The sequence below is a fragment of the Mastacembelus armatus genome, chromosome 3, assembly GCF_900324485.2.
Source record: "Mastacembelus armatus chromosome 3, fMasArm1.2, whole genome shotgun sequence".
NCBI classification, from domain to species: domain Eukaryota; kingdom Metazoa; phylum Chordata; class Actinopteri; order Synbranchiformes; family Mastacembelidae; genus Mastacembelus; species Mastacembelus armatus.
The window spans coordinates 4,030,238-4,057,899 of NC_046635.1; the positions used below are offsets into that span (position 1 = coordinate 4,030,238).

General features: G+C 40.6%; 1 protein-coding gene across 6 annotated transcripts in view; it reads right to left on the reverse strand.

The window, feature by feature from the left end:
- Positions 1-11,561: 11,561 nt before the first annotated feature.
- The window catches only part of LOC113137824 (transducin-like enhancer protein 3-B), a 28,310-nt gene continuing 12,209 nt past the window's right edge, over positions 11,562-27,662 (reverse strand). For 2 of the 6 annotated variants that reach the window (XM_026319675.1, XM_026319673.1), the window contains exons 8-21: positions 23,623-23,821; positions 22,503-22,561; positions 19,828-19,950; positions 19,187-19,237; positions 18,641-18,796; positions 17,979-18,114; positions 17,547-17,704; positions 16,939-17,015; positions 16,571-16,820; positions 15,479-15,726; positions 15,188-15,335; positions 14,907-15,057; positions 14,198-14,274; positions 11,562-13,045 (exon numbers count right to left, since the gene is read on the reverse strand). In XM_026319675.1, coding sequence (XP_026175460.1) covers positions 12,938-13,045; positions 14,198-14,274; positions 14,907-15,057; positions 15,188-15,335; positions 15,479-15,726; positions 16,571-16,820; positions 16,939-17,015; positions 17,547-17,704; positions 17,979-18,114; positions 18,641-18,796; positions 19,187-19,237; positions 19,828-19,950; positions 22,503-22,561; positions 23,623-23,821 — 1,941 coding nt within the window. In that variant the 3' untranslated portion in view covers positions 11,562-12,937. Of the gene's footprint in view, positions 13,046-14,197; positions 14,275-14,906; positions 15,058-15,187; positions 15,336-15,478; positions 15,727-16,570; positions 16,821-16,938; positions 17,016-17,546; positions 17,705-17,978; positions 18,115-18,640; positions 18,797-19,186; positions 19,238-19,827; positions 19,951-22,502; positions 22,562-23,622; positions 23,825-27,662 lie in introns of all 6 variants that reach the window. The other 4 variants (XM_026319677.1, XM_026319676.1, XM_026319674.1 and 1 more) reach the window with 2 other exon arrangements.

The window sequence follows — 27,662 nt, forward strand, 5'->3', positions numbered from 1 at the left end:
AAACCGCTGTCACACCACACACAGCTTTTTCAGGACACAGGCTGTACTTTTGACATGTGTCTACTGACATTACCCATGATGCCGCCCCTCCTCCGCCTCTCTCCCGGCTAGGGTTGTCTCCTCACCTCACAGGGGTAATGGTGTGTGAGACAGGTCGAGGGAGGGAGAGGGAATATGCTGTGTGTGTGTGACACGGAGACAAACTCAGACTGAGAAACAGGGCAGACAGAGAGAGAAAGCTTTTGCTTCTGCAGCTTTAGAAATTACCAATGTCTTTTTGCTGTAGTAGGTTTAACTGTGTTCACAAAAGAATTAATGTCCAGAAATTACCAGGCTGTTTGTGTGAAGTGTAGGTCTCCTTTTTGAATATAAAGGTGATGGTTTCTCCTCACATCACAGCAACATCTGTTTGATTGAGCTGCAATTAGGTGGAAATCAGGAATCACTTTACCGATTCCAATCACTTTGGTCAGTACAGAGACTCATCGTGACTGTATAGTTTACTTTTTCATAATTTGTAAGCAGTTGCATCACCTTTAAACTGCTCTTTGGTACATATACTGCTAGTAGATTCAGCCTGTTGCATGTCCAAGCTCTTACTGCATGTTCATTTAAATATATACTGTAACTGTGCAAGTGTTGCGCCAGTTTGCGTTGGAATCAGCAGTTGTGGAGAGGAATTGGATCAGAACCGAAACAGTGTGGATTGTCCCATCTCTACTCTCTTATATGACTTTGGGGCATTTTCACCAGTTTTGCAGCTGTGGATGTCAAACCCTATTAAAACTGTTGATCAAGTAGCAGTTCACTCATTTGACTTTTGAATATTGTTAGTGCATACCCTACAGTGTGCTGAGATGGAAATAATTACTCTAATTAGATATATACCATACACTGTATGTAAGGATATCTCTTGTTCCTAGATGTTTTCCACTAATTGGAACTAAAAGAAAATGTACCAGCATTAATCATAGACAGCGTTGGCTGGTTAGCTGATTAATTTCATTGATTAAAATCCAGTTTTCAGCTGAGTATTATGTTCACTTGGTTGTTTTGATCGCTGCTATGAATTCCTGTTTGTTAGAGCCTCCACTCTACCAAACATAATAGTCTTTGCAGAAAGCCCATAGAAATCAGAAGCTAAGCCTCACACTCATTTGCCTGTCACATCAACTTGGTATCTCACTTTCCTCAGGCCCCTTAAGCACTGTGACCCACTCAAACAAATGACCTGTTCATACAGGACACAGCCTCATCTCCCCTCCTCTGTCAGCCTTCCAGCTTCGTTTGTCTTGTCTGTCTACACAATGACCTCAGCTGATCTTCTCTTGCTCTTCTTTGTTTTCTTTTAAAAGTTACTTTTAATAATTATTGAGCCTCACTAGCTGTGTTGCTGTTCCAGGTATGTTTTTTTAAACACAGCTGCTTGGGTTGCTAAGTTAGGGAAGATCCACCTTTATCTTGGCACTTTGCTTCTCTTTTTAGCTCTTTAATTCATTATGGGGTCCCCTCAAATAGATTGTTTGACCGTCTCCCTTTTCAAAACACCTGCACCAACATCCATTTAGAGGCTTCATTTATAACTGCAGATGTAGGACTTTTGCCAGTGGCTCATTAGAAACACAAGAACCTTAATTAATGTCTGTAACATTCAGAACTGTGAACCTGATGACAGGTAAAACCTTCTAGGACCGTAGCTGATACTAAATGCTGCTGCCAGACTTGTAACTCGATCACACAGAAATGACCCTCGCTGCCCTTGTGAGTTTTAGCATGGATTTTAAGATTTTACTGCTTGTTTCTGAGGCTTTGAAAGTTCAGGGCGCTGGTTATATCTTTGATATAGTGACTCCTGTCAGCCTGACTGCTGCTTGAGATCCTCGGACAGGCCTTATTAGTGATTCAACAATCTCAACTTGTCTCTAAAGGTTACTGGGCCTGTGTTGTCCGAGCCCTTTATCTGTGGAACTCTCCAATCTGTGTCCCTCTTTAAAACTCACCGCATGGACTTCACTGATTGTGTCTTCTTGTAACCTTTTGTAAGGTTTTTGTTCTTTTAATATTTTTATTATTTAGTCTTTGTCTATTATCTCCTATACACCTATTCATGAGCAATAGAAAATGCATCAACAAAGTACAGACAGCCACTTTAATGATCAGAATGTCTGCTCACTGATTTATCTGCACTTTGTGCTGACAGGACATCAGCCTGATATCTGCAGAGTGCTGTTAGCTAGTGTCAGCTCCTTGGCAAGGACACGCTGAATAAAGTACAATACAATACAATTTATGCAATATTCAACGTCTACAGTCTCACATTTTGTAGCCTGATATACTATCTGAACAAACACAAACTAGGTCAGATCACTGGGCAGAGTCTTTTCAGTCTGTGCATCTCATAGATACAATCTCTGGATCTGCTACAAGATAACCAGTGAACTAAGCGTATTGAGTAATGATCACCATAACCTGCGGCACGTCCGTATAGACTCACATCACGGTTTATGAGACTGAGTGACACAAGGTGGATTATGTAGCCAGCTAATGTCTGTTACTTTTTCATTTCTAATGACTTCTGTGCACACTGTAGCAACTAGAGTAGTCAGTAAATGCATCATGTGGGCCGAGCTGAACCACTTGCAACCTGTAAAAGTTCTGCCTACATATCAACATTTAGCACAAATACATGTTTAATTAGAAAAGATGCAAATGCAATAGTCAGTCTTGGGGTCTTAGGAATCTTATATTGTGTCATTCACATGAAAATTGTGATTAATTAATATATTTGATTGATTGATCCAGTCCTAGTGGCGAGACTCATCCATAAAGCTGCATTAGCTATAAAAGCAACAAAATGGTTAAGAAGCAATATAAATATACAGATTTTCAGTCTTGCAGTCTTGTTGCATGAGAAAACCAACATGTGGCTTTCTTCATCAGTATTTTGGTTCATGCTATGTTTTACTGTACTCCCTCTGAGTTTCTTTTAAGTGGCACTTTTGCCCCGTGATCCTAATTATCTGTGAGGACCTCCTTATTACAGCTCCAATTGATGGAGGAGGAAGGAAGTTTATAATCATGTTCAATTAGTGCTACTTCACATTCTATCTGAGCCCTTCCACTGTGCTAATGACTTATTTGTACCAATTATTTGCTTTGCTGAGCTTGTTAACCCCCACATTCACCTTGGCAGTTAAACCATTTGCTGTGAATGTTTCATGGTTTTCTCCATTTACAGGTTCCATGCAATGAAATAGAGATTTTTCTGTTGTTACTTTCTCTATTACAATTTCCGTTTAGTGAAGTCTTCAATATGATGTTCATTTTTGTTTTTGTTGCAGAAGGAAAATAAATGAAACAGTGGAGTGAAGTTTTTGAGTGATACTTTTGACATAATGAGAACTTGAAATATTATGAAGCATTATTTAAGTGGTATGAAGGAGCAGCCTAACATCATCTTGTAGTTTGACTAAATCTCAGGCACATCTCAGTTTTTTTGTGATCAACTTGTCAATCGATTGATTTAGATTGTCATAGAACGTAGATTGAGATTTACAGTGACTTTTTAAGGAACCATAGTTTCTAATGGGTCTCCAACATGTGGAGTGTAAATTATTTAACTTAGCCTGGAGAATGAACACAAGAATCATTGTGATCGATTTTATAGTGAGCTTTCTGTCATTCTGTCACACCTGTATATAAAGTCAATACTATACACTGTATATTTTGGTTTGTTTTTATCTGAAATCCTTTCAAATCCCATGCAGTCCCACCTGGACAAATAATTTAGAAAATCCTGTTTAAGTATCGTTCACACACGACTGTGTGATCAGAGATCAAGGGAGAAGCTTTTTGAAACGGTAAAAGCATTGAATTATACATAACAAAATGAAAACTCCACACACACACACTCACTCCAGCACACACAAAGCAAGCCTCTGTTTTGAACTCCTGATCCTGAGTGGGCTCTTGTGTCCAGTGGAGACTGATGAAAGCTTCTCATCTTAAGGACAGGTCGGAAGATGGAGCGAAGCCTGAATGTTATCAAAGGGACCCAAATGACCTCTGGGAACTGAAGCATCAGCGCTTTCTGCCTCTACACAAGCTCCCTTTAATCTCCCTCTCTTTGCAAGCACTTGGTTATCCAGTGAAAGAGAGAAAGCAGAGGTCTCCTCATTTTTTATCTGTTCCTCTGCCTTTTTTTTTTTTTTTTTTAATAAAATAAAAACAAGCATCCCCGTATACTCGTTTCTCTTTTTCTACTTGGCTTCTTGGTTCAGCCCAGTGTCTGTGCTTATTGGAGCTGCCACAGCACAGGAACACACATATGGAGAGCATACACAGAAAAGAAAGATGTGTAGTGGTGGAACTGCTGAAAATGGGATGGAGAAAGGGAGACGGTAGAAGTGGAAGATGAAAACATAAAAAGGTTGTCTTGGTGAGAAAAGAGAGATAAAAAAAAGCGAGAAATGGGTTGTCATTTTGCTCTCCATTTAGTCTCACATTGCTATAAAGGAGAGATGAAATCCGAAGGCTGTCGGGTAACGGAGAGCAAAACCTCATGCCTCCCGACTGAAATGGACCGAGGAAAGCGAAATGGAGAGGAGAGGTAGAGTGCCCTGCATCACTTCTCCTTCATAGCAAAAGCTCTTGGCTGTCAAGAGAACAAAAACACCCTGCATCAGGATTTCACAGGCCTAGCCCTTCGAAGTGGTTAGTGCCTTTACAAGAACACAGGGAGCTTTTAGCAGAGATTGAAAGAAAGTGTTTTTTATGAATTGGATAAGCCTCTTTAATGGTGGATTTTTTGGTAACAAATCTATATTTATGACAATAGCAAAAAATAAAAATATTAACCTCAATCTCTAGTGCTGTACAGATCAGGCATTGTAAAGATAAAGAGAGGATGCTTTCACAATTTGATTTATTCCAATAAATTACTTTCATACAAAGTGCAGCAACTGGAAACAAACTAAATCAATATATTTTTATGTGACCACCCTTTACCTTTAAACAGAACCAAAACCTCCTGGGTATAGGAGGGTTTTTTGCAAGTTGTTCAAAGCATCGTATGGATTTAGGCTGTCTGTGTCTTCTGACAGACTCCATGACGTTGAGTGGTGCAGATTGTGGGTTAGAGAGTTAAGTGATGGTTAAGAATTAAAACATCTGAAGAAATTTCAACCTTTGCACAGTGTGGTACATGATCCTGTATTAACTAACATATGAGATCAACGCTGTATTTACAGAAGGTCTGTGTGTACCAGATATTTCATTTGTTCCTAAATTACGTCTTGTGTCTGCCAAATGGCAGCTTCTCTATGGTCATATTTATTTTTCTAAGCTCTTGGTTAAATGCTGAAGATGTCAAATTTGATAGAAGGCAGGACGTGTTTGTCTTCTCTGTATCTCAGTATTTTTCTATGTTTAACAAAGCCACTGTCTTTCCTTAAGCATGATGTTTTAGATGCCTGAAACAAAACAAAGTGTTCTTAGAAAACAATCCTGTTCTGATTTTGTTCAAAATCCAGCAAACTACTTACAGGTAGAACATGCGATTGTAATTATGTTTCCTTCAAATATAATAAGCAAAACAATTTGTGTTATAAAGGGTTGCACAGGGACAGCTGCAGCTCCTTAAGCTGGTGCAACTGATGTTGAAGTATTTGACTATGTGCATGTATGCATGCATAGCTCAACCATATGTACAGAGCCTCCCGCCCACACAGTTGGGTGAAATGTGTGGCAGAGAAATTGCCCCATATTGCATCCCTAACCACCCTGTCTCTCTCTCTCACATACACAGTCAGAAATCACAGCTTTACAGCCGGCACCCCCACAAAAGTGAAAATGAATGCACTCACCACCTGTGGTGGGAGCAGAACAAGAGAGTGGGAAAGGACGTGGGAAGAAAGAGAGGAGAGAAGGGAAAGATATGGCAACTGTTCAGGGCAGTGAGTCAGGAAAACAGGATTCAGACTCTGACATTAATAGTATGTGTCATGAGTAAATGTATGAAAGCATGTTCTTGACAAAATATAATGTATCAGAAAGTCAGAAGTTGCCCTTTGATAAGCACATACTGGTCGTTGTTGGCATGATGTTCATTTGTGAGACATTTTATCCATAAATCTTGTTTGATATCAGCACAAGCCACAAATTCCCAAAGTAGTGTGTCTTTTTCTAAGTTCTGTGTGGGAGTGTGTGAAATGTGAGTGTGACTCAATGTGTCTATGCTGGTTCTGTGATTCAAGTCAAGCAACGAGTAGTCACTCGGTACGTTTGTGTATCTGTGTGTTTGTATGTGGTTTGGCAAGTCATGCTGATCCTGAGCTCTGTGTCTCATCCCTCCCACCATTAGTCTTGTCAGCAGGCCTGAAACCGCAAACTGTCCCGTCTGGAAACAAAGCCATTAACTCACAACAACCATCTCTGTCTCTCTCACACCTTTCACTTCAGTTTAGATTTCCTCTTTCTGTCACACTTCACTTATTTCATCAGTGTGTGCAGTGACAAATATATTAAGTCTGTGTGTCACAATCATGACATTTCACTGTTCCCAGTATCAAAGGTTACACCCACAGTGACTACAGTGTATGCTCTTTCTGTCAGGTGACTTTCTTTTGCCCCCTTTTTTTTTTAAAATTACATCTGATTTTACTGTAAATTATTTGACTACTATTATTGTGAATTTGCACGAGACTAATGTTAGACTGGCATTTGGTTAAATGTTTCCAGTGCCAGATAAATGGGGAGGGAGCAGTACAACCTGCAAGATGAGGGTCACATGACTGACAGAGGCAGCTGACCTGCTGCCATTTATTGTTTAGTTTAGTGGAGATGTAAAGTGCATGAGGATTTGAAGAAAGGGTCTGTGTTGCAATGTGTGTTTACAATTTATTACTTAAAAAAATCAACATTATATTGAGTTTACCTACATACAGCTGCATCAGTTGTGCTTTAAATGTAATCAAGAAGTTCAACACAACAGTGTTTTGACAGTGTCAGCTTGCCAACCTGCAGAGTGAGCCAACATTTTGAAGAGCGTGATACGGTTTTATGGTTATAATAAGGTTGCTAATAAAAATGCAGTTATGTGTGTGAAGCACGTCTGATATTACTGCACATTTGAATGTTTGGTGATTTGCATCGACTTTATCCCTGTTACCTACACTAGCAGTTGTTTTTAGGTATTGAATTTTCACCAACATAGTACAGATGATTGTTGTTTGTGGTACAGTGATAAAGTCCGACTGAAGACATAGTGCGTATGAAAACTGTTGGTAGTCTGCGATGTGACATGCCCTCTCACCACAGCAAAGATCCCACTTCAACCCCTGGCAGCCACAGTGTAGCAGTAAATGCATTTCTCAGGCTAAAACATGTTTAGACTCACACCCAGGTCAGAATTTAACAAAAGCTCAAGTGTCATGCTATGTTATCTTCCATCACACTAATGTTTCTCATGTTGTGTGTTTTCTCTCAGAGATCAACTGTCACCATCCCTGGCACGAAACGTCACCATGGAGTTCACAAATACACCCAGCAGGATTTCCCAAGGCAGGCACAGTGAGGTGAGCCAAACTCTGTTCACACAAATGCTAGCCAAAGTCTTGGTCAAACCTGAAGTATTGGTTTATTGTGTTGTGTTTCTGTTTGCTGCCATGTATGTGAGCTGTAGAAGTGTGCAAGGTCTGGTTGGTGACACTGTCCAGGCTGCTCGCTCTCATTGTCTGTTGTGGGTATTTTGTCGAAGCTTCTCCGATTGATTTGAGATCAGGGAGGGTTCAACTCGAACAGGAGCAGTAAAATAATCCTATTGACAACACACAACTGAGGATCTTTCAGACAGATAATCAGCTGCAAAAAGCCTTTAATTAGGCCACGCCCCCACAGTTGTTTGGGGTAGTGGAGTGGGGGCATTTGGGCATAGAATTGTCTAGTGTGGGGTCAGCCTTTACGAAACATCGTAAAAACAGTGTACACATTGGAACAAGGAAATTGAAGCAGGTCTGTAACCAGTATTTTAGAAGTTAATTCCTTTGATTCACATGTTTTGTCTTTTAAATGATTCTTTATTGGTTAATTGATAAGTTATCGTTTCTGTTGATTCATTTATCATGAAGATCTAAATGCTGTTTCAAAGCTTTCTCCACACTGACAAGAGCAGAGTTTCAGGGACGAAATGCATAAACCTTTGTTTACCAACATGGATGGCTTTAAATTAGTCAGCTAGGTTAACCAGGGAGAAAACATATATTTTATTGATATTGATCTATATTGATATTCATCTATATATATATATATATATATATATATATATGTGTGTGTGTGTGTGTGTATATATATATATATCAACATATACAGTGGTGTGAAAAAGTGTTGGCCCTCTTCCTGATCTTCTTATTTTTTTGCATGTTTGTCACACTTTAATCTTTCACATCATCAAACAAATTTAAGTCAAGAGTCAAAGATAACACAAGTAAACACATCACGCAGTTTTTATATGAAGGTTTTTATTATTAAGGGAAAACAAAATCCAAAACTACATGGTTCTGTGTGAAAAAGTGTTTGCCCCCTAAACCTAATAACTGGTTGGGCCACCCTTAGCAGCAACAACTGCAATCAAGCGTTTGCAATAACTTTCAACGAGTCTGTTACAGCGCTGTGGAGGAATTTTGGCCACTCATCTTTGCAGAATTGTTGTAATTCAGCCACATTGGAGGGTTTTCGAGCATGAACTGCATTTTTAAGGTCATGCCACAGCATCTTGATCAGAAAACACTTTTTCACACAGGACCATGTAGTTTTGGATTTTGTTTTCCCTTCATAATAAAAACCTTCATTTAAAAACTGCATGATGTGTTTACTTGTGTTATCTTTGACTAATATTTTAATTTGTTTGATGATGTGAAAGATTAAAGTGTGACAAATGTGCAAAAAAATAAGAAGATCAGGAAGAGGGCCAACACTTTTTCACACCACTGTATACCGCTATCCTTTTATTGCCCAGTCCTATTTTTAATTTATTTTTTTAATTAAGTGATCCTTAAGGACAATATACAGCAGAGAACATGACAGTGACAAAAGACAAGGCTGATAAAACTTAAGACATCAATACAACAGTAAATGTGAATGTGTATGTGAGTGTGTGTGGGTTGCATGTGAGTGCTAGTCGACTTGGCAGGAAGTTATTTGTTGGCCTGAGTCAATTGCAATATATATATATATATCTTTGTTTTCAAAAGTTGGCATTGGGAGCGAAATCTAATCTTTTTCCTTTTTTTTGTTGGAATAGATGTTTTGTAGATTGAAGAATGTGTATATTTTGGCGATTATTGTAAAGATGAGATCAGGGTTGGTAAACTAAGGTTTATTGTTATTTATGCTGCTTTAATTGAGGAAGTGAGTTGAAAATACTGCAGAAATTGATTGCTCCCAGTGCCATGCTCCTGGATGAGGTGTTGAAATGAGACCAATGTGTTATTTTGAATATATGGTGTGTGTGTGTGTGTGTGTGTATGTGTGATCTCCTTGTCTGCCCATGTTTGGAAGTGAAGTGGTGTTTTGTTACTTTGTTTGTCTGGGTTTTTGCATATGTGAGTGGATGTAGATGGTGGTAGGGTGGAATTAGTGATTTTGTGCAATTTCCACTAGGCTGTCAGAGTTTCACATATTGTTTGCGATCTGAAACATGAATGCTCTTGACTGATTTATCTGAAATCTGAATGTTATTACATATTGTCTGTTCTAAGTCTAACCAGGTGCAGTCCAATTTGTGAGGCTGAGTCCATTTGAATAGGTACTGAATTTGACTAGTAGTGATAGAAGTTTGGTGCTTTGAGGCCACCTTGTATTTTATTTTTTGTAGAGTAGTTAATTTGATCATAGGTGTTTTATTTTTCCAGTAAAATTTAGAGATGATTGTGTCTAAGGATTTGAACCAGGCGGGAGTTGCATGTACGAGTCGTGAGTAAGGTAATTTATTTTGGTTTTACTAGTTTCTACCCATAATTGATAGTGGGAAGGTCATCCAACGGAGAAGGTTATCTGTAATTGTTTTGAAGAGTGGAGTGAAGTTTAGAATAAATAAGGCTGGCAGCCTTGGGGAAATGTTAATGCCCAGATATGTAATGTGACTTGTGCATAAGGGGATAGGTGGGCTACCACATCCCATGTGTCATTTTGCATGGGAGTATGGAGGATTTGGGCCAGAGTAATTCAAGATATTTGAGTATTGCTCTATAAGCTTAGTTGTTTCTGTCAATGAAGAGTATGGTTTTTGTAGAAATAATCATACATCATCTGCGTATAAGTTGATTTTATGGTGTATGCTGGATGTTTCCTTAAATTCCTTGAATATGTGGATTTTGATGGATACCTGCAGACAGTGGTTCATTGTAAATAGGGAAGAGAGAAGGGGAGAGTGGACATCCTTGCCTAATCCCCTGTGCAGAGGGAAAGGTTGTGAAGTTAGTCCATTGGTGATTACAGTGGCTGTGGGTGAAGTGTGGAGAATTTTGATCCAGTTGATAAATGATTCCCCAAAGCCAAATTTTTGTAGTGGAAATGAGAAATGAAAATTTTACTCTATCAGATGCTTTTTCTACATCTAAAGAGATCATGACATATGTAATTTTTGAGATAGTGAGTAGTCCATTAGGTTAAATAGTCTGTGTGTGCTGTTGGAAGTTTTGACTTTTAATAAAACCAGTTTGATCTGGATGTATTATTGAGAGGATTATTTTTTTCTAGCCTGTGGATCGCCCAGCCCTAGTTACTGCAGATCTTTCATTCCCACCCCTGTAAAACTGTATGTGTAAGACACTTTAGTTGTACTCTGGTCATATCTTTGATTGTTAAATGTATTTGTTACATTTTCTTGTAAGCACTTTTGTAAATGCAACAATTTTAGTTTCTGTAAATATTTCAAAAATGCACTCTTTTTGTTTGCGTGTACACCTTACTGTTTTTCTAAAACTGCTTTTTGCACTTTTTTTTGTTTTTTTTTTAGCTGCTTTAACTAGTGATTTTCCCTGATCGATAGTTTGATCTTATCTTACCTTACCTCGAGGTAGGCTGCCTTGTATTGAGATCAGACCCACCACACCAGTGTCATCAGCAAATTTAATGACGGAGGTGGTGCTGGGAGTGGCCACATAGTCACGAGTGTACAGCGTGTATAGCAGGGGGCTCAGAACACAACCCTGAGGGGCTTCAGTGATGAGGGAGGATGAGACGTTTGCCCACCCATATGGCTTGTGGGCTGTCTGACAGGAAGTTGGAGATTGATCGACAAAGAGATGAGCTTAGTCCCAGGACCTCCAACTTGGTGGTGAGTGTGGAGTGAATTATACTGTTCAATGCTGAACTGTACTCAACAGCAACATGACATAATTCCCCTTTCTGCTTTCCAGATACCTCAGGCCTCCTGTCACATGATCATGTCACACTGATGCAAGAGGAAAAAAAAAGGTAAATCCAAAGGTTTCTCTTCGTTTTGTTGACACTGTGTTTGTAGGTATGAAACATTATTGGTAGGTCAAATAAAATAATAAGGGTCATTCTATAAAAACCTTTTTTATTGATTTATTAACAACTGTACATTTCTTTCAGTGCTGACAGCATTTGCTACATACTTTGGTGTAATTCAGAGGAACTAACGCATTTCTGCCCTTTCTATTCTTGTGGAAAATGCTGACGCAATCAGGAGCACAGTGTACAAACCACAAGCATTCACTGTTGTCTTAACCTCAACAAGGGAGACATTTGATTTGCTAATTTGCGTATTTCTGTTGTGTTTACATTAAGTGTTGTTCCCTACAGGCACTGAACAATTGTATGCAGACAGACTGATCTGTGCAGTCAATCAGGTCAAACGTAATCTGACTCCCCCCTCCCCAGCCAACCAAACATATTCCAGGAATATTGATAAGATACAAAGGGCACAAGGATTCCAATAGCACAGATCGGACTGTTTGAGTTTAGTCTGTAGCCAGGACATCAATGGTGCAATTCAACATCCGTATTACGTCAGGTAAGCGAAAAGCACATTGTCATTCAGTTTGTGCCTGCTGCAGTGCTTCTTCTGCCAACTGAGGTCCAAGGGTTAGGCTAAACATTAAACATTCCCTATCTCCCATAATCTACCAAGGTAAAACACACAGGGAGAAAGCTAGCAAAGGCAGAGCAGTACACCTTAAAAAGGTTTATATATATACATATATATATGTATATATATATATACATATATATATGAAATAAATTTACATCCATCTCTTTTCTTCTTTTCTTGAATCATAGTGTCCAGTTCAGTCCCACAGTGGTCCAAGCCAGCCGGCGCTCTGCCCGAGGTCAGCTTTCACTGTCTGGTAAGAGCACTGTGACAAAAGGCCATTTTAAAATGTCCACAAAATGTCCTTTACAAGTTCCATCCATTTGTTTTTTGAAAAGGTCAGTCCAGAGAATGTGCTTTAAGAAAATCAAAAAATTGTTGAAAATTTCTAGTCTGTTCTGCTCTCTCACTCAAGTATCATGGCATAAGAGCGGGTAGGCCAAAAAAACTGTCACAAGTACACCCAGGACATGAAAATATATATATATTTATAATATATATAAAATGTCTTATTTAATCAGATATGTACACTTTTCACAAGCTGTCTGGGGAATGAGGTTCTCAGAAATGAAGCACTGCTTCACTGGACTACACCCAAATATTCTCAAAAAAGAAAAACAGGAAAAAAAATTCAGAATTCACAACAGAAGTGCAACCCAAAAATAAGCCCTCAAAAACAAAAAAAAGTTAACTTCTTTCCAGCACAAGTATCCTTAGGACAACGGATCCATGTCCACCAGTGAAGTTCTCTTGTTTGTTTCAGCCTGTGGTCGTCCATATATAAATGGTTGAGCAGAAGTACAGCAGGAGACTCCCTCCTCTTTAGTAGATGACCTCGTAGACAGTGGCCTTCTTGTCCCCGGATCCTGTCACGATGTATTTGTCATCGGCTGAGATGTCACAGCTGAGGACAGAAGATGACTCCTTCGACTGGTAAGTAAAGGGGGAAAAAAAAAAAAAAAAAATTAGAAAGGAAAATCTCTCAAGTTGTCTCAGATTTTTTCTTTATCATTAATCTTGTGAAGATGCTTAAAGGTAAATTAACAGATTTTACATATTGTCTGATAAATCAAGTGAAAATGTGTCCCAGTAACAGGATACTTCTGTTATTCTACTTTATCTACCCTGTATGGTCTGTAATTGAGCTCTGTCTACTGCCTGGTTTAAGTTATAAGCAGCATTCCTTGAACAGCTCAAACTTCAGTTAATGTCATGTCTTTTAGATGGAGAGTTTTAAGAGCCAAAGGGCTAAAACCTGAGTCAGATGTGACAGTCTTCCTTTCCGTCTGTGTTAGCATCTAAAGCTAACCTGTTTGTTTTAACCTAGCAGGTGATTATATTCAAATAATTTGATCTTGGAATAATTTGAGCTTTGTGTATATTAGTGCTTTCTACTGGATTACCAAATGTACCCAAATATTTGTCAGCTAACAGCAGTTTATGACAGGTGGGTCAGAGAACAGTAAGGAGCAGACCACTACAACATCTTCAGGTGAGCAACAGTCTATTCATTTATATCTGAGCTGACTCAGTTGAAATCCTATGAAAGATTTGACATTTTTTCACTTTTTGCTTCCAAAATAATTGAAGGGATAAGCAGATTACAAATTGAACAATCCTGTAATTGTTCCACTGTTATTTGAGATTGTGCAAGTTGGAGGAGCAAACACACAGTTGTACTCATTAACAGCTATTGATTTTTTTTTTTTTTTTTTTTTTTAAATAATGACCTCATGACATTTTAAGCTTTACACAAGATTTATCAAGTCTGAACAACCCAACTCATCATCTGTAAGACAGTGTAATTATGAGGCTCACCCATAATTTAGGTTTACAGAGCTATAGAGCAGAACAGGAACTACATTCTCCATCTCTCCCTTATGCAACTACTGATCCACACTAAAAACCTGTGAATAGCCAGTAAATGCACTTTAGCGAACCGTATTGTATTGGGATTATAGACTAATGACAACTGTGCTTACATGTTTAATAGCGTCAAGATTAAGACCACTGATGTTCTCCAGTCTCTAATGTTCCTTTACACTGTTTTAGTTGATTTGTATCTGTGTTTATTGTAGTTACCTGGAATATGCTGGCACCATAAGGAGTCCTCCATGCATTCAGCAGGTTGTCCTTCCCTGTGCTCACAAACCATTTACCTTCAAACACAGAAAAGAAAATCATAAGGTATGTTTGTTCTCTCATTCCTGATCCCCAGTGTGTTTCCAGGCCTACAAGAGGACTTCCAACATTTAACATATGACATAACTGTCTGTGGCCATAAAAATCTAATGGGGGAAATGCCTTTACTTAAACAATGAAAAGGACTCGCACCATTTCTACTCTGATAATTATTTAAATTGCTGTCTGATGAATAACCCAACTGACTAGTTGGCTAATGATTTAATTAGTGACAGCAAGAGCTCTGAAGCAGCAAGTGTCATTTGAATTAACCAGTTGTGTAGTGGCAGAAATGAACGCTAACTTTTCTGGAGAACTATTAAGTGATTGTAAAACCTCATCTGTCTCAGTCTTTAACTTAATAGCAGCCGGTGAATGATCAGACTGAGGAAGTAACAACAATGAGCATGTATTTGTAAAATAACAGGACTCGTGTTTGTGCAGATAGCTACTGTTATGTGTAATTTACATTGTACAAAGGTAGTTAGTTAAATGATGTCATTGAAATCTTTAAAAATATTCCTCTGGCAACTATAAATATCAGAAGTTATTGAATGGGTAAAGATTTCATTATTCCCTGTAGATCTATGTTTGTGTGCCTGTTACTTACCACAGTAGGCAAACTTCAGTGAGAGGACACAGCTTTCATGCAGGTGTAGCTGATACTTGTCAGGCTTGGTGTGGTGAAGCACCTCCACATTGCTGCTCTCCATGCCCACAGCCAGCCATTCTCCAGTGGGACAGTAGCCCAGTGAGAAGATCTGCAGCAAGGAGACAACCGTAACACCAGTTCATCAGCAATTCAGCCCAGATGTGTTCTAGCAATGTTTACTGTGTCTTGTACTGTTTGTTTATTGTATTTGTGTTTTTTTTATACAGGCTTCTTTTTACCTGTGAGGTAAAGTCGTGTTGCTGGAGCTGTCGTCCCTCTCTCAAATCCCAGGAACGGACAGTGTTGTCCAGCCCTCCAGTCCAGAGTTTGGTCCCGTCGTGGGAGATGTCGATACAGCTGGCTCCATCTGTGTGGCCCTGGAACTGCCTGGATCAGCACAGGACACCAAACGTCAGGAACATCCCTAACAATGAGGCCGTGTACTAAAGAACACCCACTGCACACACCCATTGTGAGTGAATTAAACAGAGACATGTGCTTAAAATTTACTTTTTTGATAAAGGACTGACCTAACGAGGGTCTGGTTGTGGAGGTCCCACACAGCGATGTTTCCATCTGAGCAGCAGGAGAAACAGACCTTGGCGTCAGGGCTGATGGCCAGTGCGTAGCAGGCTGGAGCAGAGGAAGTAAGTTCAGCCTTTATGCGGGGTGTCTGTGAGGCCAGGTCCCAGATGGTCAGCGTGCTGGCCTCGCCACCCACTATTAGGGTGCGGCCATCAGGCAACAGCTTGCAGGAGCGGATGTAATTGTCTCTGTTCTGGAGCAGAAACAAAAGCAGAGCATTCAGCTTGATGACTGGATGGAATTTATCGCTAATTTTCTTTCAACATGTGAAATACGCATGTGAATAAGACAATTCAACGTTAAAAACACATCCTGTTGAACAAGGAAACACTTAAGTGTATCCACACCAAGATCCTCTCTACTGAAACTCAGTCTTTCTTTGACAAGTGAAGTTTTCAGACTGTAGCTAAATCCACGATACAATGAAGATGTGGATGTCTGCTTTAACGAGAGATGCAGGGCGAGCGAGACTGGGGCTGCAGCTGTTGGCCAGGCTCCATGAGCGCAAGAAGACAGATCAATAAGACTGAGGAAGCTCTTGGTTGAATTAAAACAGCACCCTGATGGCTTTATAAGACCCAACTGCACTCTGGACGCACCTTAAGGGTGTTGGAGGCCATATGAGTTGAACGGCATGAAGCCACAGTATCAAAATGAGAAATGGGAGGCATTTGGGAGGAGTTAATGAGCTGGGTAATGGCAGACACGGTTGGCCAATCAGAACATCATTACTCAGCAGGCTTTTTTTCTCACCAAGGATTATTTCAGCACAGCAGTGAGACACTTGCTGAATTATTCACATCTCTGTGTGTTGGGGTCTGGGGAAAGTTACAGAGGGCCATGAAGTCGGGCTACATTTGATGCTCGAGAAAACTTTTAACTCTTAATGAAGGAGACAGATCACAGAGACCTTGAAACATATGTGTCTGTTCTGGTTGGAAGACTTGTTAGGAATTTGAAATGTCTACAGTAATAACACTGGAGCAAACATTTCACATTTTCTCTTGCTGTGACTTGTAAAAACAAGAAGTAGTTACCAGGCAGTCGAGCTGGGACACTGGGCTCTTGCTGCCTGGCTGGCTGATGTCCCAGATCTTGACACAGCCCTTGCCGCCGGTGTAGACGTGACGCGTGGGGTTGCTGATGGTGACGGCACACACCACCTCCCCGTGGCTCAGCGTGTTGATCTGGCGAGCGTGACGCGGGATGCCTGGGCCTATCAGTGCATCTGGAGGGAAGGGCACGGGCTGCATCTGACCATCTGCACTCACATGAAAAGAATAAGCTCTGTACAGGGCAGAAGAACATAAAGACCGTCAGTCTGGGCCACAAAGTATGAATCATTACAAACTATACCAACACAAAGCTGTGCTCTGAATACAACAATTAAAATACAGAGACTCACGGCTTTCCTCCAGAAATGGAAGTGAGGCTGGCTGGCAGGCCTGGAGCTCTCATGTGAGGATGAGGGTCAAACCCCGCCTGTGTGAGCAAACAGAAGAAGAGATAAACAACCAATAACCTGCAAAATACATCAGGTTAAGCTAATATTCAAATTGAGAACTATGCTTCACTTAAGCAGCAAACACCCTGAGGAACCCTTGTACCATCATTTCCAGGCGAATCCCTTGAAAGGTGCAGATTCTGCTTCTTTGCATACAGACTAGCTTTACACAAGGCTACAACATGCTAATGCTAATGAGAGCCTGGGAGACTTTCAAACATTTTGGGGCAAGTCTTTTTTGTTTTTTCTAAGTTATTAGAATACTAACTACCTAACTTCAAAGTAAAGGAGCTCGACTCTCTTTGTACTTTCTCATTATGTGCACACAACAAGCTGCAGCCAGCCAAGCAGAAATATTCACAGTGACTTATGGAAATACAAGATGAACGCTCAAGTTTCTTAAAGTCGTGCAAATACTTTACAACTTACAATGGTTACAGGCGCTGGCGAAGACTTGTGTTGGGTGAACATTATATATGTATGTGAAGAAGAAAATGTGGAATAGTTACAATTGGTGAGCGTCCATAGGCTGCAGCAGCTGCAACACTCATCTGTGGTGAAATGAGACCCGGGTAAACGCCCGGGCTAGTCAGGGGGCCATTCAGCTCATGAGGCGCCATCACAGGAAACTGGGTGTAGGACAGAGGTGTACGCAGGGCCGAGGCAGCTGGGAATGACAAGAGATTTTAAAGTTTAATTGTTTTTATAAAAACTCAAGGAGAGACAATTATTTAGATCTGGAAGCAGGAAAATGAGATTCATTACTCTGAGCGTAGGGCTGCAGCTAACAATTTCTTTGTTTTATTAATTTAATTAAAATGCTTATTCTGTGTATGAGCACATAAATAATATATTCTAACAGCATTCCAGCTAGAAACACAGAATAAAGAATAAACAATAAATCTGTGTTTGACACGGTGTGTGCTTGTGTACTTGTGTACCTAATGCCTCCATGCCGGGTGGTTTGCCCATCGTTAGAGGCCGCAGTCCTGGGGTGGTGCTGGTTCCTGGTGTTGGTGCCTCGTTCCGTGGTGTTGGTGTGTTGGACTTCAGGCTCGGTGTGGAGGACTTGTCGTTCTAAAACAGAAATACTCTTTAACCTTTGGCTGCAACCTTGTTTTGTAACTTCTTACTAAAAGTATGCAAGTTAACTTCCCCTCAGGCTCAGCCACACACACACAAATGGGGAAAAAAAAATCCCCCCACTAGCAGGGAAATTCAGAGCGACAATCTGAGTGGATGGCTCTAGGTAATCCAATCTAACACTGACACTTCATTACAGCCAGGGTGTGGGTGTGGGGTGTAAGGGCATAAACCTCTGCTTAGAAGTAAAGCTTGTTAAAAGTGGCTAGACAAGCAAGTTGGTGGCCCAAACACTCCTCTCATAATTAATCCATCTCCTTCCTCCGTTTGATTTCCTGAGAGTGCATCCACCCTGTGCCCCTTCAAGCCCCTCAAAGCAGCTAACTCTAAGCCTACTGCATATTATTCCTTCACACAGACACCCACATGACAAATGCCCTTCAGTCTGTCAGTTCACCCCTCACCCCGCCACCATAACCTCCTCATTTTATCTTCTCAAGTCCTTCAGTGTGTCACTCACATGGGCGTGGTCCTTTGCTTTGGAGGACGGCGTGCTGCCCGAGGAGGCAACAGAGGCAGGGCTATTAGGGGCAGCATCCTTCTTCAGGACGCGTGATTTATCCAGGCCGTTTTCTGGAGGAGAGTGAACGGGGCTGACTCGAGGGGTTGCTGGATCCTACAGAGTTAAATGAGACAGACGGAGAGCAAGACTGAGCAAACAGACTGGAGGAAAGCCACTGGCATGTACATGTAGGTCAAACAAACCGGGGCCTCATGTGCAAACACAGATAAATATACTCATGCTCTCCATCACACATACACACGTACTTTTCATTCACCTGTCACTTCTTTCTCTTTGTATTCCTTGTCTTACTTTCTGCATGAATGGCAAAATAAATACAGCAACTAGGCACACAATGCCAGTATTATGACAGACTTTTTGGCAACGATGTGAAAGGTGTTGAGCCTTTGACAGACAAATGACAAAAGAGTACTGTGTTTAGTTTCTGTGCAGCTTTCACACAGGGGAATGTAGCTGAGCAACTCCACTAAAATGCAGTCTTACCTCATTGGAAACATCCACCACCAAGTCGTCACTTTTGTCTCCATCACTGTCCTGAAAGGAAGGAGTGACAGGTTTAGCTTCCTAACACCAGCAGTGGTAAAAAAGTATAAACAATTACTGTCCAGTTCTTGCACAACCAGAATAAAATCATCTGTGGACTGTTTCACCTACTTTTACTTTAGAACTGATCCAACCATGACATTTTTTTTATTTGCTAAAAATACTGTATATGCAGTAAACTGACCTAGGTAAAGTTAATTTTTACAGGTTCGCTATTTTGCATTTTCTGCAAAAAAAGAACTTGTTAGTAAATATAAGAAAAAGTGAAACAGTTGAGAGACAGTTGTTGATCTCCACTAGCATTTTTTTTTTTTTGAATTAACTAGTATTTCATTAGTAAATTTCCAGTTATTCATTTTATTTACAATTAGAACCTTTCCAGGACACTTTACAGATAATTTATAGGAATTTACAAAACCAGAAAATAAATCATTACCATTATCTGTGATACTTAGATAATTAAATAATAGCTAATAAAGTAGCAGAGTTCATTCGTTTTCCTGCTACATTTTGAAGAGTGGCCAAACACTGCTTAGTACCCAAACACCTGGAGTAGGAGAACCACAGACTAAGACACTCACATATCTACTCATATTGTCTTTGTCGTCCACTTTGCGTTTCTTGGAATCAAGGCCATAATCTGAAGAGCTGCGGTGCTTCTCACTCGCTGCCCGCAGGCTGTCTGATGGCGACACCGAGTTATTCTGCCAACAACATGAACACACAGAACACATGTCAACCTCCAGTAACCATTTCACCTGTAGCATCCTTGAAAAGCTGTCAAGAGCCATATATTATCCTGTACTATATGTACCTTATCTCCTGTCAAATACTGCAAATATTACAGCCTGTAGGGAAGTGAGCTCAGCCAATACTCCAAGCATCATTTTCCTCCATGTGAATCCATCTTTATGTGACATGGAGTAATAAACTGTGTGACACTTGCAAATAAACTTCTCTGTTGACTTAGGTTTCAGAATGTAAGTGGCTAAAATGCCTTTCAGTCAAGTAAATGTTTTAGGATTTAGGATAAGTGACAAATCCTCAGAAACAACAAAGGCTGGGGAACTACCAAATGGTGTGTTTCAATCCGGGGAGGCTGCTTCCTATATAAAGGCAGTGACAATATTAACTGTAACGCTAAACACACACTGCTCCTCCACTGAACTGGACTGATTTTGGACAGAAAGGGCAGGAAAGAATTCTGGGAACACTCAGTCCTGCTGCTGCTGCTGTCAAAGCAATGGACCATGTATGAAACCAATCAGGCAGCTGAGCCACCACACAAAATCCCACTGCAAGACAAAAGTATTAACTTGCAGTAAGGTGAAATGTAGAGCACGTCAGGGTGAAAATGTGAAGTGGAAGCAGAGTGTGCCATGGAATTATACATACACACAAACATACACACATCCTAACATCTAATCCACATGTACACCCTCGCAGTGACCTGGTGAGAGACATGCTAGAAGCAACTACATACAAATTAAAACAATATGTGTGACCTGGATAACACACTGTTTAACTTTCAAACCCACGTTAATGACTGCTGGGGAGTCCCTAGGTATGTGCAGAAAATGACTGATGGCAAGATTAATAATTAAAAAAGGAAGGAAGGAAGGAAGGAAAGAAAGAGGCTATTGAAACCTGGACAAGAGTGCAAAGTGAAGACACAAAAGGGTGTTGCCAGCAGAGAAAGAGCCATGAAAAAGGCAGAGTGAGAAAATGAGGAAAAAAGGAGGAAGAAAGACAAGAGAGCAAAACAGGAAAGAAACTTGGCAAGCAATGAGAGCATAGCAGTGTGGCAATGAGTTCTCCCCCACTAGTGGGAATGCTCGGACAGGCTGGCACTCTCTCAGAAGCTGCAAATGAGGTTTTTGTAGTCTGGGTACTGGTGTGGTGGGGTAGCACTGCCAAACAGGCCGACAAGTGGCGGGGGGGGGGTTGCAGGCGAGCAAACCCTGAGGCCAGCCCACACTGTCAGGCAGCTCAACAAATCCCTGCCTTCATCAGAGAGAGAGATGTGGTGAAAGAGGGAGAAGGAAGATGTCTGACATCTTGGCTGCAAATGACAGGAAGAGAAAATAGAGCAGTGGAGGAAGGTAACAGCTTGAAAAGTGAGTGAAAGGATGACTTAAAAAAAAACCCTCCTGAGCTGTGGAGAAAAAACAAACCACTGTGGTTGGGCAGTTAAGGCGCACACACACTTTTATACCATCCCCACCACAAAGTGCCCTTTTCTTGGCGACCACACAAAGTCAGACATTTCCTGACTGTTTCAGCGAGCCAGCTTTCAACCATTTCCACAAAATATGGAAATTTGTCCAGCTACTGTTGTGAAAAAGAGTTTCAGTCTGGCTTGGTGTGAAAATGCCGTCTGACCAACAAAAATTTCTGCACCACTACAGCCTGTCTGGTGTATCTGAGCCCGTGACCTTTGAAGGGTTGTTTAGTCTCAGTAACCATGCACTTGCCTCCAGCTCTGGTATCAGATGACCTGAGACAACAGCACAGGAAGGCTCTGCATGTGTGAGAAGGGAGGGTGGCAGGGAGATCAGGTTAGGTACTACTGGCAGCCGTTTGCCACCAAACCAGATGAGGGAGAGTTTGGGTTCCCTTCAGACATGAGTGGGCCCATTCAGGATGGCCAGTCAATGGGAACTCAATCTGGCTGAGCAGATCCAACAGAGCGTTATGCTCCAACTGACTGGGAGCTTTAAGCCAGTCTGATAATCAAGAATTTTAACATGAGAAGGAAGAAGACAGAGAAAGGGCCAGCGACCAGAGACTGAGGGGGAGAGAAGTGGTGAAAAGGAGAAAATGAGTGAGATAAGACCAGAGAGCAGAAAAAGGTATATGGAAAAGAAAAAAACAGAAAAGGGAAATGAAAAGGAGTCAGGTATTGGATACATGCAGCAGTAAAACCCTCTGTAGTGGTGAGGAAAGAAGCGAAAGAGTCAAAGTCGCTTTTAACTGTGCTGAAATTAAAGGAGGTAGGTGACTACTAATCCTCGCCCACTGATTAGAGTCATTTTCCACCTGGATTAGATGGCACCGACTTATTTGACCAGACTTCATTATTTGATTTCAGTCAGCCTATACCCCCATGAGTACAAAGTGTGTGTGCTTACACAGAGAGCATGAATTTCCTCTGAACAGTGGACTTACATCTATGTGAAATACACTAGAGAGGCAGAGAGTAACAAAGTCGAGACACACAGAGAGAGAGAGAGGGAGAGCTGGAGAGTGAACGTACCGTGCTCGACTCGCGTTCTTTCAGAGGAATGGCCAGTGGTGAGTGAAAAGATGAGGGGCCAGGAGAGAGAAAAGCAAACACAAATTAGTACAGGTGTCGCCACAACTCAGCACTGCAGTAAGATAACAGCAATAAAACTAGTTAAAGATTACTCTTATACAAGCAACTTAATTTACTACTTTGTAGGAAGGCCCCTTCTCTTTTTAACTGATGCTTAATATATGATTTATAGACGCTTTATGGGATCTGTTGAAAGCCAATATTAAAGACAAGTTAGACTATGTTGCCAGGTTGTGAAAAACTGGATAGTGTTTATCTTCATACAGCAGGACATTTACCTTGTCTTTTTGTAATCTTTAGTTCATTAGAAAGAATTTCTTCCATACTCGCAACAGCAAACTTCACTCTCATGATTACAGATGGCTCTTTTTTATTTGGATTATGAGAAAGTGATGAACTATATTGTTTTAATTTCCAAACTGATAATTTTACTCTTTATAATTAACTGTTATTAACATACACAACTGATAAACTGATTGCATATTAGAGTTATTTTTAGATACACAGCCATTTTTATTTACTTATAATATAATCATATAGCTTATCATTACTAAAAATGTACTTTTACTGTGGACTGGTACCTTTTGTTTAAATTACAGAAGCTGTATTTCTTTTAAAGAGCAGACCAATATTACCACACACATTTCATTTTTTTTTTTTTTTTCTGTTCTTAAAATGTTTGTCCTCTACACAAGCAGTAGTATTCATCCTTGCACAAACTCTTTCCTGTTTCCTAATGCTAGTATAAACTACTTTTCAAAATGTCATGGGCAAGGCCAACAAAATTATACTAAAATCTATATAAATAACTATTTCCACACACAGTAATTCCGTCCATAAACACTTAGATTTAAAGCACACTGACATGTTTCTGTGACGGACGTATTTGGCTGGTAAAACCAGTTCTTGGCAGTTACAATCACTTGTCAGCCCTAAAATGCTGAAGGCAGTATGTGTGTGTGTGTGTGTGTGTGTGTGTGTGTGTGTGTGTGTGTGTGTGTGTGTGTGTGTGTGTGTGTGTGTGTGTTTGCAGGTGTGTGTGGCAGGCTGTGCTCCTCACCTCGGTGCTCCAGGTCGTGGTGGTTCTTCTCATCTTTTACAGGCAGGTGAGCTTGGCTGCCAAGAGCACCCAGAGCCAGCAGGCCGGAGCCAGCGGCCGTCACAGGGGGGATGCCGGGCGGCTGCAGGCCTGAGGGGTGAGGGGGCAGCTGGACTGGGGGACCGTGTGCAGCATGAGAGAGGTGCTGAGCCTGAAGCTGCTGCTGAAAACAAACGCAGAGAGACAGAGGACAAGTGGGTCGGCTGAGAAACAAACCCATGAATGAGCGCGTTCTGCTCGTGCATTAGAGCTGGCTTTAACAACATTTAGTTCAAGGCCAAACCATTTACGCATAATGGCTGACAGTGACTGCCAGCATGCTGATCCAGCTCATTCACTGTTTGCGGGGGAAAAAAACATTTGGTTCATAGCTGCGGATACACAGTATGGTACATCTGCAGTGGGTCCAAGTGTTAAATAACTGAAAAAGTAGGAAGACATTAATTAACAATTTAAAAAACACTTGTGTTATTTCTCATTCTCAACATCTGTGCATTGTTCATATCATGCTCTTCGCTTATTACACCTCTGCATTCATGGCTGTTTTACAAAGTGCGTATTGTTCCATGGTACGAGACCATAATGCAACAACTATGTCTGACTGAATGGCACTTAACCCCTGGACATCAGAAATTTCACAAGGCGTTTTTGCTCACTCCCAAACTACTGTGCTTCAGTCATGGCTGGGACGGATAAAAATCAATAGGCCTACACTTGAAAACCTCAAAACCTTTCAGCACTCTGGAAAACCAAGTGTGAGCATACCCACTCCTCCAGCAAAATGCTGTTAAGCACAGACTCTGTGGTGAGAGTACATGTACACACACACACACACACACCTCTAAGAGGCCATGGACGTCTACGGGAGAGAGGCAGCCAGAGCGGAGTGAGTAGACAGACACAAGTTAAATAGCCACTCAGCCAAGAGGGAAGCAAGTTCTTTAAAACAAGGTTAAATAACACTTAGCACATCCATCAACTGCCTCTCCAAAACAGAAAAAAACATGATTGCTATTCTGCTTGTGAGACAACTTCAATAACCTCATCCATACATTCATTATATAAAATGGAGAAACTAGATGAGGGTACCTAAGGGCTTACCACATTTAAAGGTTTATTTAGCAGCTCGCCATTAATCAGTCAGCTCATTATGTTGAGCTGGACCTGAAATCGCACAACGGATATAAGCAACTGAGGGCCGGCATTGTTAATCGATATTGCACTGGTTTGCCGTGCAGCCTATTTGTCGTGAAAAGCAAAAGCGAGCAAAAAGATAGAAGGGGGCAGCCTGAATAAGAAAAGGAGGGTGAGGCAGAATCACAAAATGAGCCAGAATAAGAAAAGGAAAGTGAGGCAGAATCAGAAAATAACAAGAGAATGAAAGAGAGAGTGAGCGAGGGACTGAGACAGGGACGTCCCTATTGAGTGTGCCTAATGAGGAAAAGCATGCAGGGATCATTATCAAGAAGCCTCATTAGTGAGCCATGGCTGAGGAGAGGAGCGAGGAGAGACGAGGGGAGTGGTGAGGGGGAGAAAAAAGGGGAGAAAAAAAAAAAAAAATTCAGAAAATAAATTGCTTCCAATTCAATATTCATGGATAAGGAGCTGGCTTCCTTTCACACTTATCTTTTTTCATTATGTGTAAATGCTGCTCCAGCTCAGGCAACTTCTACAGGAAACAGGCAATTAAAGTTAACTAGGCGAAGCTGACTCCCTGCAGAACAGTACTGTCAGGTGGAACAAGCATCAACAGCACCAGCACAGACCAGCTGGCAGACTGGCTTAATTCGTCTGGCAATGATCGCCACATTACCTACTTATCCTGTGCCGTACAATTCAGTTGCTGCATTAAAAAAAACAGACCTGATTGACTTCAGGGTTGGAAATGGACTGACATGCCGAAAATATTTGAGGTTAGTTCTCAGAATAAGAACTAAAATATTGTCAAATCTGTGACACCTCAGTAAAACAAAGGGCAAGATGCTAAAAATATCCAAACATTTAAGTCATGCTCGTCTCCAAAAGGCATCATGTGCTTTCAGCCTGCCAGTAAGAAATTCAAAGTAAACAGATCACTCTCTATGTGTTATCATTTCCCTGAAACCCAACCATGAAAGCTGGCAAGATACTATGAACTGGCTGCTCCAGCTCTTGGGTCAAAGCAAAGATGAAAACATCCAGCCAGAACAAGCAATAAACGGCATCAACTATTGATCATTTTGAATATCAATTGATTAATTAAAATGGTTATATTATAAAAAGTAAAATTCCATCCTAATCCTAGGTGATGTCCTCAAAGTGCTTGTCTTGCCAGAAAAACAGTCCAAAAACCATAGAAATGAAATAAAACCAACAAATATTAACATCCAAGATTCTGAGGAAAGAATTTTGCTTTAAAATGATTATAAAAATTTGAAAATAATTATCTATTGGCTGGGCAATAGTTCATTCAGCTAATAATTTAAACTAAAAAAAAAAATTTGAAAACACCACTAAGCTTGATTCATTAACCATTTTTCCTGATAATAAAGCTGCTGATCTCAGGCTAATATCTTACACACATAATAGAAAATATGTCCTGAAAGCAAATGTGTTGATGCTGTTGAGTCAAACCATATGTCACTGCAGACACACTTTATAAACAGACCTTCACAATAAAGCCAAAGAGAAATACGACCTTCTCTACATTTGATATGTACACCCAAATTAAAACATACAAATGTTTCACTGACAGGATCATTTGTCTGTGACAAACCAGGCAGCGTAAAAGAGACGTGTCCCACATATTAGGTTGGAGATAAGCAACACACCACCTGTAACTGATGCACTGACCAATATTTAAGTACAATCCTGCCCTATGATGAAATCATGAGAAATGAGACAGCACCTCTGACACTTATCAAACCACACTCAACCGCCTGTTGTCTCTGGACCACACTTAAGCAAAATCTGGTGAAGAGAAGGTGCCAATTTGTGTTAACAAGTTACTGGTCTTTTTACAACAGCCTCAGATTTTGGCAACTTTTCTTGTTGTCCACTCATTTTCCATTGATCAATCAATGGTCAAGTCAATTAAATATCTAGAAATTGTGATGAATGATGATCCAGGTCAAGGGGACAGCTTCATGTTGCTTGCTTTGTTCAAACAAAAGCCTCAAACTTAAAAGATATTTAATCCACACAGACATAAAACAGCAGCTGAATTATGAGATTATGTTGGCTGGATAAATGACATATGTGTTTACCTGTACACTGATTATCAAACTTACTGATGATTGTCAACTGACTGTCGTGTCAGCCCTACATAAAATAATATTTTCATCTGAGATAAGATTTATTAATCCTTGAGGAGAAATTCAGAGATACGTCTACCATCTGGATCTCAAAAGACCAAGTCCTGGCGTTGAATTTGAGTAATATCCGTTGTACTTGGCCTCAGCCACATTCAGTTAGAAGGACAGGGTGAGGGAGTTGGGTGTTGTAGGTGGGCTTTAATATAAAAATAAATATATATGGTATACTGACATCCAGCACTGCAGGTGGTCCCTGAGAGGTAAACATCTATCATTGGATTTGGTGTTCAGTCAGAAGTGTGACTCTAATTTGACTTAAATCTATTTTCTGATCTAACCGATGCAGAAAGCTGCCACAGCCTGACGCTCTCTGAAAATCACTGCCTTTAATGACAAGACTCATACGGTGGGGACATGGAGATTGATCACCTGCCATGTCTTTGCCCCAATAATTAAACTCCGTTTTCCTCAGTGTGAGTTCATGTGTGTGTGTGTGTTCCAGCCTTAATGAAAGCAGAGTCGCTCCTGTTGTGGACAGTCTCAAAAAAAAAAAAAAAAAAGGAAATAGGAAGTAATTACCTTGAAAACTAAGGGTTGTGCTCCTGGCTCATTTGCCTTAATCGAATTTCGATATCTGCCTCTCATTAGACTTGACCCTCTACCTCTGGGACAAGCTAACCACTGGCTAACCTCTCCTGCACAGGGCTA